General features: G+C 50.9%; 1 protein-coding gene across 4 annotated transcripts in view; it reads left to right on the top strand.

Annotated features, from left to right (window-relative positions):
• The window catches only part of LOC139277314 (sodium- and chloride-dependent creatine transporter 1-like), a 480,248-nt gene that overhangs the window by 427,036 nt on the left and 33,325 nt on the right, over positions 1-19,887 (top strand). For all 4 annotated transcript variants that reach the window (XR_011596068.1, XM_070895616.1, XM_070895614.1 and 1 more), the window contains 3 exons: positions 12,961-13,095; positions 13,476-13,579; positions 19,662-19,786. Coding sequence is in view for 3 of the 4 variants with exons in the window: in XM_070895616.1 (XP_070751717.1) it covers positions 12,961-13,095; positions 13,476-13,579; positions 19,662-19,786 (364 nt within the window). In the remaining variant the exon portion in view is untranslated. The remainder of the gene's footprint in view (positions 1-12,960; positions 13,096-13,475; positions 13,580-19,661; positions 19,787-19,887) is intronic.

Here is a 19,887-nt window from a genome sequence, read left to right as displayed (position 1 = left end):
TGCCGGCCTTGCCAGTGATGCCCATATACCAAGAATCAGCCTCTGTGTTGTTTTGTATTTGGATTTCCAGAAGGCATTTGACAAGGTGCCACATAAAAAGTTACTGCACAAGATAAAAGTTCACAGGGTTGGGGGTAATATATTAGCATGGATAGAGGACTGGCTAACTCACAGAAAACAGAGAGTCTGGATAAATGGTTCATTCTCGGGTTGGCAATCAGTAACTAGTGGGGTGTCGCAGGGATCAGTGCTGGGACCCCAACTATTTACAATCTATATTAATGACTTGGAAGAAGGGACTGAGTGTAACGTAGCCAAGTTTGCTGACGATACAAAGATGGGAGGAAAAGCAATGTATGAGGAGGACACACAAAATCTGCAAAAGGAAATAGACAGGCTAAGTGAGTGGGCAAAAAATTGGCAGATGGCGTATAATGTTGGAAAGTGTGAGGCACTTTGGCAAGTTATTATTTAAATGGAGAAAAATTGTAAAGTGCTGCAGTACAGCCAGACCTGGGGGTACTTGTGCATGAAACGCAAAAGGTTAGTATGCAGATACAGCAAGTGATCAGGAATGGAATCTCAGCCTTTATTGCAAAGGGGATGGAGTATAAAAGCAAGGAAGTCTTGCTACAGTTATACAGGGTATTGGTGAGGCCACACCTGGAATACTGGAATATAGTTTTGGTTTCCATATTTAAGAAAGGACATACTTGCTTTGGAGGCAGTTCAGAGAAGGTTCACTAGGTTGATCCTGGAGATGAGGGGGTTGACTTATGAGGAAAGGTTGAGTAGGTTGGGCCTCTACTCATTGGAATTCAGAAGAATGAGAGGTGATCTTATGAGGGGGCTTGACAAGGTGGATGCAGAGAGGATGGTTCCACTGATAGGGGAGACTAGAACTAGGGGGCATAATAGAAACATAGAAACGTAGAAAATAGGTGCAGGAGTAGGCCATTCGGCCCTTCGAGCCTGCACCGCCATTCAATGAGTTCATGGCTGAACATGCAACTTCAGTACCCCATTCCTGCTTTCTCGCCATACCCCTTGATCCGCCGAGTAGTAAGGACTACATCTAACTCCTTTTTGAATATATTTAGTGAATTGGCCTCAACAACTTTCTGTGGTAGAGAATTCCACAAGTTCACCACTCTCTGGATGAAGAAGTTTCTCCTCATCTCGGTCCTAAATGGCTTACCCCTTATCCTTAGACTGTGACCCCTGGTTCTGGACTTCCCCAAGATTGGGAACATTCTTCCTGCATCTAACCTGTCTAAACCCATCAGAATTTTAAACGTTTCTATGAGATCCCCTCTCATTCTTCTGAACTCCAGTGAATACAAGCCCAGTTGATCCAATCTTTCTTGATATGTCAGTCCCGCCATCCCGGGAATCAGTCTGGTGAACCTTTGCTGCACTCCCTCAATAGCAAGAATGTCCTTCCTCAAGACCAAAACTGTACACAATACTCCAGGTGTGGCCTCATCAAGGCCCGATACAACTGTAGTAACACCTCCCTGCCCCTGTACTCAAATCTCCTTGCTATGAAGGCCAACATGCCATTTGCTTTCTTAACTGCCTGCTGTACCTGAATGCCAACCTTCAATGACTGATGTACCATGACACCCAGGTCACGTTGCACCTCCCCTTTTTCTAATCTGTCACCATTCAGATAATAGTCTGTCTCTCTGTTTTTACCACCAAAGTGGATATCCTCACATTTATCCACATTATACTTCATCTGCCATGCATTTGCCCACTCACCTAACCTATCCAAGTCACTCTGCAGCCTCATAGCATCCTCCTCGCAGCTCACACTGCCACCCAACTTAGTGTCATCCGCAAATTTGGAGATACTACATTTAATCCCCTTGTCTAAATCATTAATGTACAATGTAAACAGCTGGGGCCCCAGCACAGAACCTTGTGGTACCCCACTAGTCACTGCCTGCCATTCTGAAAAGTCCCCATTTACTCCTACTCTTTGCTTCCTGTCTGCCAACCAGTTCTCAATCCACGTCAGCACACTACCCCCAATCCCATGTGCTTTAACTTTGCACATTAATCTCTTGTGTGGGACCTTGTCGAAAGCCTTCTGAAAGGTCAAATACACCACATCAACTGGTTCTCCCTTGTCCACTCTACTGGAAACATCCTCAAACAATTCCAGAAGATTTGTCAAGCATGATTTTCCTTTCACAAATCCATGCTGACTTGGACCTATCATGTCACCTCTTTCCAAATGCACTGCTTTGACATCCTTAATCATTGATTCCATCATTTTACCCACTACCGATGTCAGGCTGACCGGTCTATAATTCCCTGTTTTCTCTCTCCCTCCTTTTTTGGCTACCCTCCACTCCATAGGAACTGATCCAGAGTCTATGGAATGTTGGAAAATGACTGTCAATGCATCCGCTATTTCCAAGGCCACCTCCTTAAGTACTCTGGGTTGCAGTCCATCAGGCCCTGGGGATTTATCGTCCTTCAATCCCATCAATTTCCCCAACACAATTTCCCGACTAATAAGGATTTCCCTCAGTTCCTCCTTCTTACTAGACCCTCTGACCCCTTTTATATCCGGAAGGTTGTTTGTGTCCTCCTTAGTGAATACCGAATCAAAGTACTTGTTCAATTGGTCTGCCATTTCTTTGTTCACCGTTATGACTTCCCCTGATTCTGACTGCAGAGGACCTACGTTTGTCTTTACTAATCCTTTTCTATTTAAATATCTATCAAAACTTTTGCAGTCCGTCTTAATGTTCCCTGCAAGCTTCCTCTCGTACTCTATTTTCCCTGCCCTAATCAAACCCTTTGTCCTCCTCCAATGAGTTCTAAATTTCTCCCAGTCCCCAGGTTCACTGCAATTTCTGGCCAATTTCTATGCCCCTTCCTTGGCTTTAATACTATCCCTGATTTCCCTTGATAGCCACGATGAGCCACCTTCCCTTTTTTATTTTTACGCCAGACAGGGATGTACAATTGTTGTAGTTCATCCGTGCGGTCTCTAAATGTCTGCCATTGCCCATCCACAGTCAACCCCTTAAGTATCATTCGCCAATCTATCCTAGCCAATTCACGCCTCATACCTTCAAAGTTACCCTTCTTTAAGTTCTGGACCATGGTTTCTGAATTAACTGTTTCATTCTCCATCCTAATGTAGAATTCCACCATATTATGGTCACTCTTTCCCAAGGGGCCTCACACAACGAGATTGCTAATTAATCCTCTCTCATTACACAACACCCAGTCTAAGATGGCCTCCCCCCTAGTTGGTTCCTCGACATATTGGTCTAGAAAACCATCCCTTATGCACTCCAGGAAATCCTCCTCCACCGTATTGCTTCCAGTTTGGTTAGCCCAATCTATATGCATATTAAAGTCACCCATGATAACTGCTGCACCTTTATTGCATGCACCCCTAATTTCATGTTTGATGCCCTCCCCAACATCACTACTACTGTACACAACTCCCACTAACGGTTTTTGTCCTTTGGTGTTCTGCAGCTCTACCCATATAGATTCCACATCAATCCAGAGATTACTACCTTTGAGGTTCTACTTTTTAATTTAACTCCTAGCTCCCTAAATTCAGCTTGTAGGAACTCTACCCGCTTCTTACCTATATCGTTGGTACCTACATGTACCACGACAACTGTCTGTTCACCCTCCCTCTCCAGAATGCTCTGCAGGCGCTCCGAGACATCCTTGACCCTTGCACCAGGGAGGCAACATACCATCCTGGAGTCTCGGTTGCAGCTGCAGAAACTCCTATCTATTCCCCTTACAATAGAGTTCCCTATCACTATAGCTCTCCCACTCTTTTTCCCACTCTTCTGTGCAGCAGAGCCACCCACGGTGCCATGAACCTGGCTGCTGGTACCTTCCCCTGGTAAGTCATCTCCCCAACAGTATCCAAAACGGTATATCTGTGTTGGAGGGAGATGACCGCAGGGGACTCCGGCACTACCTTCCTGCTCTTGCCTTGTCTCTTGGTCACCCATTCACTATCTGTCCTAACCCTTACATGCGGTGTGACCAACTCACTAAATGTGCTATCCACAACATTCTCAGCATCGCGCATGTTCCAGAGTGAGTCCATCCGCAGCTCCAGTGCCGCCATGCGGTCTGTCAGGAGCTGCAGCTGGACACACTTCCCGCACACATAGTAATCTTAGAATAAGGGGCCACCCATTTAAAAATGAGATGAGAAGGAATTTCTTCTTTAAGAGGGTTGTGAATCTGTAGAATTCGCTGCCTCAGAGAGCTGTGGAAGCTGGGTCATTGACAGAGATAGGCAGTTTCTTAACCGATAAGGGAATAAGGGGTTATGGGGAGCGAGCAAGGAAGTGGACCTGAGTCCATGATCGGATTAGCCATGATCGTATTAAATGGCGGAGCAGGCTCAAGAGGCCATATGGCCTACTCCTGTTCCTATTTCTTATGTTCTTATGTTTTATCTCTTCGCGTCGCTCTGCACTCGCCTCTCCGTATGTGATGACGCGGAAACACCTTGGATACAAAGGAGGATCTGTTCGAAAGGAAGCTGTTCTGAAAATGTGTAACTGATAATTCTCTGTCCGTGACCATTAACCAGGAGCGTAAAAAAGATAGACCTGCATTTATATAGCGCCTTTCATGACCTCAGGCTGTCCCAAAGCACTTTACAACCAATGAAGTACTTTTGAAGTACTGTTGTAATGTGGGAAACACGGCAGCCAATTTGCGTACAGCAAGCTCCCACAAACAGTAATGTGATAATGAGCGGATAATCTGTTTTAGTGATGTTGATTGAGGGATAAATTATTGTCCAGGACACCGGGGAGAACTCCCCTGCTCTTCTTCGAAATAGTGGTCATGGGACCTTTATGTCCACCTGAGTGAGCAGACTAGGCCTCGCTTTAACATCTCATCTGAAAGACGGCATCTCGGACAATGCAGCGCTCCCTCAGTACTGCCCCTCCGACAGTGCAGCACTCCCTCAGTACTGCCCCTCCGACAGTGCAGCGCTCCCTCAGTACTGCTCCTCCGACAGTGCAGCACTCCCTCAGTACTGCCCCTCCTCCGACAGTGCGGCGCTCCCTCAGTACTGCCCCTCCGACAGTGCGGCACTCCCTCAGTACTGCCCCTCCGACAGTGCAGCGCTCCCTCAGTACTGCCCCTCCGACAGTGCAGCGCTCCCTCAGTGCTGCCCTTCCGACAGTGCTGCGCTCCCTCAGTTCTGCCCCTCCGACAGTGCGGCACTCCCTCAGTACTGCCCCTCCGACAGTGCAGTGCTCCCTCAGTACTGCCCCTCCGACAGTGCAGCGCTCCCTCAGTTCTGCCCCTCCGACAGTACAGCACTCCCTCAGTACTGGCACTGGAGTGTCAGCCTGGATTATGGGCTCAAATTTCTGGAGTGGGACTTGAACCCACAACCTACACAAATTAGGGTTGTATTGCCTGGTATTTAGAAGGTTAAGGGATGATTTGATCAAAGTTTGCAAGATATTAAAGGGAACAGATAGGGTAAATAGCTGGTTGTGGATTTTGTGGTAGGGGGGCAGAGCCTAAAAATTAGAGCCAGACTTTTCAAGAGCTAAATTAGGAAACACTTCTACACACAAAGGTTGGTAGAAGTTTGGAACTCTCTTCCGCAATTTGCAATTGATGCTGGGTCAATTGTTAATTTTAAATTTGATATGGATAGATTTCTGTTAACCAAAGGTATTAAGGGATATGGGCCAAAGACGGGTAGATGGAGTTAGGTCGCAGATCAGCCTGATCACATTGAATGGTGGAACAGGCTCAAGGGGCTGAATGGCCTCCTCCTGTTCCTCTGTAACAGGCTAGAAGGACTGAATGGCCTCCTCCTGTTCCCGTGTAACAGGTTAGAGGGGCTGAATGGCCTCCTCCTGTTCCCGTGTAATAGGTTAGAGGGACTGAATGGCCTCTTCCTGTTCCCATGTAACAGTCGAGAGGGACTGAATGGCCTCCTCCTGTTCCCATGTAACAGTCTAGAGGGACTGAATGGCCTCCTCCTGTTCCCATGTAACAGTCTAGAGGGACTGAATGGCCTCCTCCTGTTCCCGTGTAACAGGTTAGAGGGACTGAATGGCTTCCTCCTGTTCCTGTGTAATAGGTTAGAGGGGCTGAATAGCCTCCTCCTGTTCTCATGTAATAGGTTAGAGGGGCTGAATGGCCTCCTTCTCTTCCTTTGTAACAGGCTAGAGAGGCTGAATAGCCTCCTCCTGTTCCTGTGTAACAGGCTCGAGGGGCTGAATGGCCTCCTTCTCTTCCTTTGTAACAGGCTAGAGAGGCTGAATGGCCTCTTCCTGTTCCTGTGTAACAGGCTCGAGAGGCTGAATGGACTCCCTGTGTAACTGGCTCGAGAGGCTGAATGGCCTCCACCTGTTCCTGTGTAGCAGGCTCGAGAGGCTGAATGGGCTCCTCCTGTTCCTGTGTAACAGGCTCGAGGGGCTGAATGGGCTCCTCCTGTTCCTGTGTAACAGGCTCGAGGTGCTGAATGGGCTCCTCCTGTTCCTGTGTAACAGGCTCGAGGGGCTGAATGGCCTCCTTCTCTTCCTGTGTAACAGGCTCGAGAGGCTGAATGGACTCCCTGTGTAACTGGCTCGAGAGGCTGAATGGCCTCCTCCTGTTCCTGTGTAACAGGCTCGAGGGGCTGAATGGCCTCCTCCTGTTCCTGTGTAACAGGCTCGAGGGGCTGAATGGCCTCCTCCTGTTCCTGTGTAACAGGCTCGAGAGGCTGAATGGACTCCCTGTGTAACTGGCTCGAGGGGCTGAATGGCCTCCTCCTGTTCCTGTGTAACAGGCTCGAGGGGCTGAATGGCCTCCTCCTGTTCCTGTGTAACAGGCTCGAGGGGCTGAATGGCCTCCTCCTGTTCCTGTGTAACAGGCTCGAGAGGCTGAATGGACTCCCTGTGTAACTGGCTCGAGGGGCTGAATGGCCTCCTCCTGTTCCTGTGTAACAGGCTCGAGGGGCTGAATGGCCTCCTCCTGTTCCTGTGTAACAGGCTCGAGAGGCTGAATGTCCTCCTCCTGTTCCTGTGTAGCAGGCTCGAGAGGCTGAATGGGCTCCTCCTGTTCCTGTGTAACAGGCTCGAGGGGCTGAAAGGGCTCCTCCTGTTCCTGTGTAACAGGCTCGAGGGGCTGAATGGCCTCCTCCTGTTCCTGTGTAACAGGCTCGAGGGGCTGAATGGCCTCCTCCTGTTCCTGTGTAACAGGCTCGAGGGGCTGAATGGCCTCCTCATGTTCCTGTGTAACAGGCTCGAGGGGCTGAATGGACTCCTCCTGTTCCTGTGTAACAAGCTCGAGGGGCTGAATGGCCTCCTGTTCCTGTGTAACAAGCTCGAGGGGCTGAATGGCCTCCTCCTGTTCCTGTGTAACAGGCTCGAGGGGCTGAATGGCCTCCTGTTCCTGTGTAAGAGGCTCGAGGGGCTGAATGGGCTCCTCCTGTTCCTGTGTAACAGGCTCGAGGGGCTGAATGGCCTCCTCCTGTTTCTGTGTAACAAGCTCGAGGGGCTGAATGGCTTCCTCCTGTTCCTGTGTAACATGCTCGAGGGGCTTAATGGCCTCCTCCAGTTCCTGTGTAACAAGCTCGAGGGGCTGAATGGGCTCCTCCTGTTCCTGTGTAACAGGCTCGAGGTGCTGAATGGGCTCCTCCTGTTCCTGTGTAACAGGCTCGAGGGGCTGAATGGCCTCCTTCTCTTCCTGTGTAACAGGCTCGAGAGGCTGAATGGACTCCCTGTGTAACTGGCTCGAGAGGCTGAATGGCCTCCTCCTGTTCCTGTGTAACAGGCTCGAGGGGCTGAATGGCCTCCTCCTGTTCCTGTGTAACAGGCTCGAGGGGCTGAATGGCCTCCTCCTGTTCCTGTGTAACAGGCTCGAGAGGCTGAATGGACTCCCTGTGTAACTGGCTCGAGGGGCTGAATGGCCTCCTCCTGTTCCTGTGTAACAGGCTCGAGGGGCTGAATGGCCTCCTCCTGTTCCTGTGTAACAGGCTCGAGGGGCTGAATGGCCTCCTCCTGTTCCTGTGTAACAGGCTCGAGAGGCTGAATGGACTCCCTGTGTAACTGGCTCGAGGGGCTGAATGGCCTCCTCCTGTTCCTGTGTAACAGGCTCGAGGGGCTGAATGGCCTCCTCCTGTTCCTGTGTAACAGGCTCGAGAGGCTGAATGTCCTCCTCCTGTTCCTGTGTAGCAGGCTCGAGAGGCTGAATGGGCTCCTCCTGTTCCTGTGTAACAGGCTCGAGGGGCTGAAAGGGCTCCTCCTGTTCCTGTGTAACAGGCTCGAGGGGCTGAATGGCCTCCTCCTGTTCCTGTGTAACAGGCTCGAGGGGCTGAATGGCCTCCTCCTGTTCCTGTGTAACAGGCTCGAGGGGCTGAATGGCCTCCTCATGTTCCTGTGTAACAGGCTCGAGGGGCTGAATGGACTCCTCCTGTTCCTGTGTAACAAGCTCGAGGGGCTGAATGGCCTCCTCCTGTTCCTGTGTAACAAGCTCGAGGGGCTGAATGGCCTCCTCCTGTTCCTGTGTAACAGGCTCGAGGGGCTGAATGGCCTCCTGTTCCTGTGTAAGAGGCTCGAGGGGCTGAATGGGCTCCTCCTGTTCCTGTGTAACAGGCTCGAGGGGCTGAATGGCCTCCTCCTGTTTCTGTGTAACAAGCTCGAGGGGCTGAATGGCTTCCTCCTGTTCCTGTGTAACATGCTCGAGGGGCTTAATGGCCTCCTCCAGTTCCTGTGTAACAAGCTCGAGGGGCTGAATGGGCTCCTCCTGTTCCTGTGTAACAGGCTCGAGGTGCTGAATGGGCTCCTCCTGTTCCTGTGTAACAGGCTCGAGGGGCTGAATGGCCTCCTTCTCTTCCTGTGTAACAGGCTCGAGAGGCTGAATGGACTCCCTGTGTAACTGGCTCGAGAGGCTGAATGGCCTCCTCCTGTTCCTGTGTAACAGGCTCGAGGGGCTGAATGGCCTCCTCCTGTTCCTGTGTAACAGGCTCGAGGGGCTGAATGGCCTCCTCCTGTTCCTGTGTAACAGGCTCGAGAGGCTGAATGGACTCCCTGTGTAACTGGCTCGAGGGGCTGAATGGCCTCCTCCTGTTCCTGTGTAACAGGCTCGAGGGGCTGAATGGCCTCCTCCTGTTCCTGTGTAACAGGCTCGAGGGGCTGAATGGCCTCCTCCTGTTCCTGTGTAACAGGCTCGAGAGGCTGAATGGACTCCCTGTGTAACTGGCTCGAGGGGCTGAATGGCCTCCTCCTGTTCCTGTGTAACAGGCTCGAGGGGCTGAATGGCCTCCTCCTGTTCCTGTGTAACAGGCTCGAGAGGCTGAATGTCCTCCTCCTGTTCCTGTGTAGCAGGCTCGAGAGGCTGAATGGGCTCCTCCTGTTCCTGTGTAACAGGCTCGAGGGGCTGAAAGGGCTCCTCCTGTTCCTGTGTAACAGGCTCGAGGGGCTGAATGGCCTCCTCCTGTTCCTGTGTAACAGGCTCGAGGGGCTGAATGGCCTCCTCCTGTTCCTGTGTAACAGGCTCGAGGGGCTGAATGGCCTCCTCATGTTCCTGTGTAACAGGCTCGAGGGGCTGAATGGACTCCTCCTGTTCCTGTGTAACAAGCTCGAGGGGCTGAATGGCCTCCTCCTGTTCCTGTGTAACAAGCTCGAGGGGCTGAATGGCCTCCTCCTGTTCCTGTGTAACAGGCTCGAGGGGCTGAATGGCCTCCTGTTCCTGTGTAAGAGGCTCGAGGGGCTGAATGGGCTCCTCCTGTTCCTGTGTAACAGGCTCGAGGGGCTGAATGGCCTCCTCCTGTTTCTGTGTAACAAGCTCGAGGGGCTGAATGGCTTCCTCCTGTTCCTGTGTAACATGCTCGAGGGGCTTAATGGCCTCCTCCAGTTCCTGTGTAACAAGCTCGAGGGGCTGAATGGGCTCCTCCTGTTCCTGTGTAACAGTCTCGAGGTGCTGAATGGGCTCCTCCTGTTCCTGTGTAACAGGCTCGAGGGGCTGAATGGCCTCCTTCTCTTCCTGTGTAACAGGCTCGAGAGGCTGAATGGACTCCCTGTGTAACTGGCTCGAGAGGCTGAATGGCCTCCTCCTGTTCCTGTGTAACAGGCTCGAGGGGCTGAATGGCCTCCTCCTGTTCCTGTGTAACAGGCTCGAGGGGCTGAATGGCCTCCTCCTGTTCCTGTGTAACAGGCTCGAGAGGCTGAATGGACTCCCTGTGTAACTGGCTCGAGGGGCTGAATGGCCTCCTCCTGTTCCTGTGTAACAGGCTCGAGGGGCTGAATGGCCTCCTCCTGTTCCTGTGTAACAGGCTCGAGGGGCTGAATGGCCTCCTCCTGTTCCTGTGTAACAGGCTCGAGAGGCTGAATGGACTCCCTGTGTAACTGGCTCGAGGGGCTGAATGGCCTCCTCCTGTTCCTGTGTAACAGGCTCGAGGGGCTGAATGGCCTCCTCCTGTTCCTGTGTAACAGGCTCGAGAGGCTGAATGTCCTCCTCCTGTTCCTGTGTAGCAGGCTCGAGAGGCTGAATGGGCTCCTCCTGTTCCTGTGTAACAGGCTCGAGGGGCTGAAAGGGCTCCTCCTGTTCCTGTGTAACAGGCTCGAGGGGCTGAATGGCCTCCTCCTGTTCCTGTGTAACAGGCTCGAGGGGCTGAATGGCCTCCTCCTGTTCCTGTGTAACAGGCTCGAGGGGCTGAATGGCCTCCTCATGTTCCTGTGTAACAGGCTCGAGGGGCTGAATGGACTCCTCCTGTTCCTGTGTAACAAGCTCGAGGGGCTGAATGGCCTCCTCCTGTTCCTGTGTAACAAGCTCGAGGGGCTGAATGGCCTCCTCCTGTTCCTGTGTAACAGGCTCGAGGGGCTGAATGGCCTCCTGTTCCTGTGTAAGAGGCTCGAGGGGCTGAATGGGCTCCTCCTGTTCCTGTGTAACAGGCTCGAGGGGCTGAATGGCCTCCTCCTGTTTCTGTGTAACAAGCTCGAGGGGCTGAATGGCTTCCTCCTGTTCCTGTGTAACATGCTCGAGGGGCTTAATGGCCTCCTCCAGTTCCTGTGTAACAAGCTCGAGGGGCTGAATGGGCTCCTCCTGTTCCTGTGTAACAGGCTCGAGGTGCTGAATGGGCTCCTCCTGTTCCTGTGTAACAGGCTCGAGGGGCTGAATGGGCTCCTCCTGTTCCTGTGTAACAGGCTCGAGGGGCTGAATGGCCTCCTCCTGTTCCTGTGTAACAGGTTTGAGGGGCTGAATGGGCTCCTCCTGTTCCGGTGTAACAGGCTAGAGGGGCTGAATGGCCTCCTCCTGTTCCTGTGTAACAAGATCGAGGGGCTGAATGGCCTCCTCCTGTTCCTGTGTAAAAGGCTCGAGGGGCTGAATAGCCTCCTCCTGTTCCTGTGTAACAGGCTCGAGGGGCTGAATGGCCTTCCCCTGCTCCAATGTTCCGGGGTGAGACAGCGCTACTCACAGAGCTGTGGCCGACAGCTGTTGAATTTAACACCAAACTGAACAGCTGCACTCTCAAATTGGGCGCTTGTTCATGGGTAGCGGTTTGAGCCGTGCTCTGTGAGGTGCTTGGTGAAGTATCGGTTACGATATACTGTTCGGCCTCTCAGTGGTAATATCAGGTTCCTCCCTGTAAGCAACCAGTGAAATTCTAGCCTTGGAAGGTGAAAGGGGCCTTGTAGTGAAAGGATCGCCCTCAGTGTGACTGACGCGTAGGAGCAGAAGTTGTGAATTATGTGGCCTCACTACGTGCAGAATATCTTACCCTTTGTTTCTGACCTACAGTCACATCTAGCCAGCTACCCATCGATTTCTGCCCTGTAATCTCTGAAAAATTGGCTTCCGTTTAAGATTGGGTAACAGGGAGCGTGTCAGATTCAACACAAACTCTGATAAACCGATCTCAACAGTGTGGCACTCCCTCAGTACTGCTCCTCCAACAGTGCAGCGCTCCCTCAGTACTGCCCCTCCGACAGTGCAGCACTCCCTCAATACTGCTCCTCCGACAGTGCGGCGCTCCCTCAGTACTGCCCCTCCGACAGTGCAGCACTCCCTCAATACTGCTCCTCCGACAGTGCAGCGTTCCCTCAGTACTGCTCCTCCGACAGTGCAGCGCTCCCTCAGTACTGCCCCTCCGACAGTGCAGCACTCCCTCAATACTGCTCCTCCGACAGTGCGGCGCTCCCTCAGTACTGCCCCTCCGACAGTGCAGCACTCCCTCAATACTGCTCCTCCGACAGTGCAGCGCTCCCTCAATACTGCTCCTCCGACAGTGCAGCGCTCCCTCAGTACTGCTCCTCCGACGGTGCAACGCTCCCTCAGTACTGCCCCTCCAACAGTGCGGCACTCCCTCAGTACTGCCCCTCCGACAGTGCAGCGCTCCCTCAGTACTGCCCCTCCGACAGTGCAGTGCTCCCTCAGTACTGCCCCTCCGACAGTGCAGCGCTCCCTCAGTACTGCCGCTCCGACGGTGCAGCGCTCCCTCAGTACTGACCCTCCGACAGTGCGGCACTCCCTCAGTACTGCCCCTCCGACAGTGCGGCGCTCCCTCCGTACTGCCCCTCCGACAGTGCAGCGCTCCCTCAGTACTGCACTGGCGTGTCATCGTAGACTTTGTGCTTAAATCTCTGGAGTGGGACTTGAACCCACGACTTTCTGAGTCAAAGACGAGAGTGCTGCCCACTGAGCCACCAATGGCGAAATGGGTTAAATGAGAACAGTTTGCAGAAACCTGGCTTGGATTTCCTTGAGTTTAGAAGGTCACGCTGTGATCAAATCAGATATTTATAAATCGATGCAAGGATTGGATAGGGTAAATGCAGAGAGACTTTCCTCTAAGGGGAGTGAGAAGAAATTGGAAGGTGGACCAGTGCCAGATGGGACAGGCTTGTTGGCTCTGTGGTGATATCCTTTGTCTAAATGTGCCCATGTTTTTGACGGTCAATTGGAATGACACGCTCTTCCCTTTAACCCTCTCTCCAGGTTGTCTACTTCACTGCTTTATTCCCCTACCTTGTCCTGATCATTCTCCTGGCCCACGGTGTATCCCTCCCGGGTGCTTTGGATGGCATCATCTACTACCTGAAACCTGATTGGTCCAAGCTTGGCGAAGCTCAGGTAAAAGATCGATCATTTCGTTCCTTCCCCCTTCGAGTTATCTTATTGTATTCCCCCCACCCCCCGCACCCTCCCGATTCTCGGAGAATGTTCTGTAAGACATTGGATGGGCCGAAGGCTTTCCTCGATTGTTGTGTCTGTGTCGGCCAGTGGAGCAGCGGAGACCTGGGCTCCGGGGACTAACTCGGAGCAAAGCTCCGACATTCTAATTTAATCGAGTTCGTCGGGAGAAAAAGTACATTTTGTGTTGTTGTGCTCTTGTTGGTTTTTTTAGGTTTGTATAACTTGAATCCTTGCACCCACGGACGTGCGCCCATTGACTCCGAGCAAGCTGCTGTTGCCTTTATAGAATGTTTTATTTTACTTGATTTCTCTTGAAGGTTTGGATTGATGCAGGAACCCAGATCTTTTTCTCATATGCGATTGGATTAGGAGCACTAACAGCACTAGGCAGCTACAATCGTTTTCACAACAACTGCTACAGGTAACCTGGCAACGCAGGAGATACACTTTGTTCATTTCCGTACTTTTTTTTTCTCCAACCAACCATTTTTGGGTATTTTCACAAATGGAAGGGAGGCTGTTGAAGGATGGGATGCTGCCCCCTGGTGTCAACAGTTCCGTTCTTTTATCTGTGATGTGCGCCATTCACGGAGCGACCTTTGGTAAACGTCTGACCCTTGACCCCCCTGTCGCCCACTTCTGGCCGTGACCTTTGCATTCCCGCTCTAATGCCCCCTCCCATCCCGGGCAATGCTGTAAATCAGTGATTGACAGCTACAGATACCTGGCCTGTAGTATTGTGGGGGGTTCAGGGGGTGGCAGACCGCACCTGTGGACATCTGCCCAAGATCACTGAACGCCAGGTGGGATCCAGTCTCTGGTGTCGACGAGCAGGAAGCTGAAGATCACCAGAACCCGTGAAGCGAGAGATTAAAACCACAGCGGTTTTGGATGGACAGAGGATGCAGCCATTAGGGCAATCGGCACCTGTGGAACTGAACCCTATCAAGGGGTGGGGGGGGGGGGGTCAACGTCCTTAGGAGGGGAGAATTGGCCAGAACAGAGAGAAGGAAGAAAGACTAAAGCATGCATGGGTAAGGATCTTTTACTCATGGGTAGATCAGGGCCAGGTATCACTGCTGTAACTGCCAATCACTGCCACCGATGTACCTGGTGTAGTTTAATGATATCCCAGGGAATGCTCACCATTCTCTGCAACCTTAAACCAGACGACTGCTGCTAAAAAAAACATGCTTGCCAGGGCCTGAGCATGGCTGGGCTGAGCATGGTTGACCATTAACAGTGACCACAGAGAGAAAGTGGATCGGGATGTGATCAAGCGAAGCGGCCGATAGCTGGCATCATAGCTCGGCCTCGCCACCTAGGTTACGGCACATTGGCGACATTGCGGGAAGATTCCGACAATGCGTGTGGGCCAGCTGGACCAGCCTAGACCAGGGAGGGCCGCACTAACGCAAGGGGTTTGCTCACTCACTCACCCACCCACCACGCAAACAACTCACCTCCCCAATACGGGCACAGCACCAAATGCCATATATTTGCGGAGTGAGTGACAGAGGGCGACCATTCGGCCCATCGAGCCTGTGCCGGCTCTGTGAAAGAGCGATTCAATCAGTCCCACTCCCCCTACTCTTTCCTCATACCCCTGTGAATCTTCCCCCTTCAAGTATTTATCCAATTCCCTTTTGAAAGTTACTATTGAATCTGCTCCCACCGCCCTTTCAGGCAGCGCGTTCCAGATCACAACAACTCGCTGCGTAAAAACTGGGGGAAGGAGGGGGATGAAATTTGGCTGTTTATTTACAAGGACAAAAAAAATGAGGACTTGTAAGCAATGCATCATTCCTCCGTGTGCTGGGAGTGAGTGATCCCGAACATGAGTCACACAGTGACAGTGCAGCACGCTCACACGTTACATCGGCTGATATTGGAAATGTCATGACAGGAACTTCTCATTGTCTCCCACAGCTTTAGACTTTAATACCAACAGCTGAGACTCACATTAGCCCAGGAACATGTCCGTGAGTGTTTCTGCCTATGACAGCCCATTTGGAGGTTTCTGCTGATTTACCCAACCCTACACCATGGATTAAGTGGGCACCCTTCCCTCAGCACATGCCATGCTCTGGTGCAATGGCACCTTCCTGCCCCCAGAATTACAATGAAGCTTACTTTCTGTGGTCCTGTCACTATCCCTTGCGAGGACCCTGGTATAATCCCTCTAACTGGTGACGCACACGCCCCAGGTACGTTATTGCTGATATCGTGTCGTGGTTATCGTTGATTGTCACTTCAGTACGAGAAAGCCAGATCAATCGTATCTACGTTTACAGACCTTTTCAGGACACGGGGCTTGCTGTGTCACGCTTTCCTGCTGGCTTCTGCTCCTGCACATAGTTGAGGTGGTCAGTTACTGTGAGCAGGAAACCATACTGCAGTTATACAGGTGCTGGTCTACAGTACGGGCCAACCTGTCCCATGTATCTACCTGCAGTTCCAGGGATTGATAATCAGGTATGACCTTTTGGGCCTCGTATCAACCTTCACAAGTCCTGATGTCACCGACCTACCAAACTGCTGAGCTTTGCCAACCTTTTCATAGCTGAGTTCTAGTGTGTACACAATAGTCTGGGGTTTGAGGAACATGCTCTTCACCTGCAGGTAAGCTTATGAGGTGGTAGAGGAAAATGTGGTCTTCCCACCCACTTACTCATCCCTCCCACCCACTCCCTCTCCTTCCCACCAACTCCTCCCCTTCCCACACCCTGCCCCTCCTTCCCAAACCCTCCCTTCCCACCCATTTCCCCATCTCCTCCCCTTCCTTCCCATTCCCTCCCACTCCTTCCCATCCCCTCCCACTCCTTCCCATCCCCTCCCCCTCCTTCCCACCCACTCCCCCCTCCTGCCCACCCACTCCCCCCCTTTCCTGAGCAGTACAGACTCACGGAGAAGATTCACCTTCAGTTTTAAGCTACCTCTTCAATTCAGAATCCAACATTGGCTCTCCCTGTCCTTCCTCGGGCTGTGTTAGTTTCTGGGCCATGTATATGCTGATTAACGACTCTTGTTTATGTGTGGCCAAGAAGATACATGTGGCTTTCCCAGGGAACTCTTTATCCAATAAAGCAAAATAGAATCTAAGGCCAGGTCTCCTCCTCGGCTGGCCAATTCCAGTGAGCCTTGAAGAGGGATATTTTTTCCTGATTGGACCACCATTGGAAATAATGAATTGTTATTGGTTCAGTTAAGTTTCACTCCATCACGGATTGATTTCATTTGCTCCAACTACAATGCAGTCTAATTCCTGAGAGGCTTTTCCATATAACTGAGGTCGGTCAGGAGTCTGCCAGTGAAACAAAGCTTTAGTCTTGAAACCATTCAGTGACAGCCCCGAGTACTCTACCCTCCCCCCACCCCGTTTAACATGCATGCATGCTGATTGTCTAATTAACCAATTATTACCAGTTATTTTTCCTCAGTCTACCTTGGAACTGAATCATGATCAGAATGCCCATGAACCCACCTGGTTTCCCCATCCCATGACAAACTTCAGTGATGGTGAACATTTCCCTGCAATTTCTGACCTCCCTCAACCACCCTCTGGTCCGTCAGCCAAGTGGCCATTCTGTGTATGAGAGGCGAGACACTGGATGGTGGCAGGTGTCAACCACCATTGGTGACTGAGTCCAATTCCGTCACCGCTCGGTGTCCACAAAGGTGGCAGAGAGGGAGGGGTCGGCACTAGATACTGATCCGGAACAGCACAGGGGCAACGGGGCTAAATGCAGCATCCTTGCTGCTCACCTCAGCACCTTTCTCCTCTGTACGATTTAGTACCACACTGGTGTACGTTTGAAAATTTGCATCATTTTTACAATAAAAACTCTGTCAGATTGTTGTAAAAACCCAACTTGTTCACTAATGTCCGTAGGGAAGGAAATCTGCCCTCCTTACCCGGTCTGGGCCTATAGGTGACTCCAGTCCCGACACCAACAAGGTTAACTCTTAACGACCCTCTGAAGTAACATAGCAGCCCACTCTCACACCAACAGTTCAAGAAGATAGCTCACCATCACCTTCTCTCGGGCAACATCCCAAGAATGAATAATAATAAAAAGCTGGGCAGTGCACATTGAGTCGCTGGCAACGGCGTCTTTGTCACATATTAATTGTGATTGATTCATCCAATAAAAGATTTCCTTGTCTCAATATTCAAATCAATCAAATTCTGCCTTATCGTTAACATTAAAAGCCACCCAACATCAATTAGCTGCAACACTTACAGTGATTAATTTTATTAGCTTAGCACTAAAGCCCAGTCAATGGTGATGAGTTGGTAACTGTCCCATTTCCTATTTGACATTTCACACCCCTCACTGACCCTAGCCTCCCAACTCAATGCTAACAGCTGGGAGTGCATGCCCAATCTCTAATTCTCGAAGAATCAGTCCCAGAGCACAGCAAGGCATACCTTGGTGATAAGTTTCCCAGGGACTGAGTGGAGTTTGCCCAGTGCTGGTACTCCATCTTCTACAAGAGCCCTTGGCCCAACCTCATTACACAAAATGACCGCTCGGCCAACATTGCGAATGCCCAGTCTTGCCCCACAAGGGTCCTGGAGGTAGCGATTAAACTTGGTGGTGGATCGCCTGAGTTAGCTGGTTGATATCACCTTTGCGAATCACCATTGAGAATCTGCGGAGTGACATTGCTGCCATTCACCTGTTGGGTCAACACCTGGGATTTGACCAACGTTAGATGATCCACCAGACTCCTGTGTCCAATTTCAGTCCTCATCCAATGCTGGTCCGCTAATCCATAAACAAATGTGGCCACTGAGCTACCCTGCACCAGTGTTCAATAGGATCATCCTGCACAACCCACCATCAGTAACTCCTGACTAAATCTGCAGTTTCCAAGGCCTTTAAACCTTCTCTGAACCTCAATAGCCAGCACTCTCTAATTCAAAGAATCAACCCCACTGCCCTACTTAGTCTCTGCCTCCTCCTAACTGCAGGATGGCCTTTAGAGAAGCTTGTGTTCATTTAGAAGCTTCAGGCAGCATCAAGGAATTCAATCTACCCTTACATGCTTGAATCATTCATTGCATGCCATCGCAGATAAAGTCAGCAGATGTCCTTCTCAATGTGCCTATTGGGGCAACCTTCCACCCTATCTCTGTACCAGTGAGACCTAACCAGTTTCTCCACGTCTCATGTTTAACCTCCACGCTATATCGTTGTGTTTGCAATTTCTCTCCCTCATTCCATCACCTCACCACTGAGGGCTGAGCCTTGGTTTTGGAACACTGGCAATAATTAGCAACCCAAGTGCCAAGCTTATCCAACGTGCTTTACGTCAGATTTATTTCTGGAGTTAATGTGGTGTGAATCACTGAATAGCCAGCCTGTACCGACACACAGTACAGCTCTGCCCTGGGTCTGGGTAAAAATCCACCAGTCCTCAGCTTATAGGAGAGTGACACTCACTCTCTCCTGCTTATAATTGACGATTTGTGCTGTTCAAGTTTGGGTTGGGTAGGGTCTCTCCATGTAATGGTAATCTTTACTGACAACACAATTCTGAAAAGGTTTACTGTTCCTGCAGCTGTCCATGGCTTGAGGATATGGTGAAGGTCAGGAGTTATTGACTGGCATTAACTATATGTACCGAGTTATTAAGTGATTTGAGCAGTATTTTGTTTTTAATATAAACTTTCTTCTGTTCCTCCCTTTGCTTCTAGTGGACACTGACTGTCCAATCAGAATGTGGAATGAAGTGAGTTTCAATACTGGGAGATCGTGCACTCAGCCCAAGGGCCAGTAGAGGGTTACCTGTAGATGGGTTTGTGCCAGAATGGAGTTAGGATGGTTGGGGGAAATCTCTACCTCTCTTTCCCAACAACAGCAGGGTTGATCGCATGATGTCCGTGTTAGTGATAGTGTTTGCCATCCAGCGAGATCCAAGTCCTGGTCCAGGTGGAATTATTTTACCGTGACTCTTCACCGCTAGTTCAGCTGTCCCTCAGCAGAGCGTACAACACGACCTTCCATCAGTATCGCTTCAGTAACATTGGTGCCCGTACAGTAGCCAGCACCAAAGCGAATTCACTGTTGCCCCGAGTGTTTTGATGTCTCTATTCGTCACTACCTTGCTGTCAGCAGTGGACAGGTCTCTCTGTCAGTATCAAATGATCTATCTGTTAATAATTTGCTCTTGTATGTATCCAATCGTTCCTGTGTCCTTGACGGTCTAGCACCTTTACATCCAATGAGTTTGTGTTCCTGGGTGTCTCCAGAGACTGTACTTCCACCAGCTGTAAACCGGTAATGTGCTCACTTCTGATTTTTGACTTGGGTTGTGGTGAAGTTTGGAGGAATCGATGGTTCTATTTTAAAGAGGTTATGTACTGATGGGGGGTTTTCTGTGCTTCACTGGGTTAAGTATTTAAAACAGCGTTTGGAGCTTGATCTGTGCTTTGGCCCGATGGGCTGATGGGAATGTGCTATAACTGCGCCTCTCTCTGCGTGCTTTATTTACAGGGACGCTTACCTCTTGGCACTGATTAACAGCACTACCAGCTTCTTCTCCGGGTTTGTCGTGTTTTCCGTACTTGGGTTCATGGCGTCGGAACAAGGTGTGGACATCTCAAAGGTGGCAGAATCCGGTGAGAATCAGTTCAGCTGACAAATATCTGCTTTTCGCAAAACAAGGAGCGACAGAAACTGGGAGGGAATGTTCGACCCATTTTAATTCAAACATCGGAAA

The sequence above is a fragment of the Pristiophorus japonicus genome, chromosome 12, assembly GCF_044704955.1.
Source record: "Pristiophorus japonicus isolate sPriJap1 chromosome 12, sPriJap1.hap1, whole genome shotgun sequence".
Classification (NCBI taxonomy): domain Eukaryota; kingdom Metazoa; phylum Chordata; class Chondrichthyes; family Pristiophoridae; genus Pristiophorus; species Pristiophorus japonicus.
Note: the sequence above shows the minus strand (reverse complement) of the source record. Positions and strands in the feature narration are given on the sequence as shown.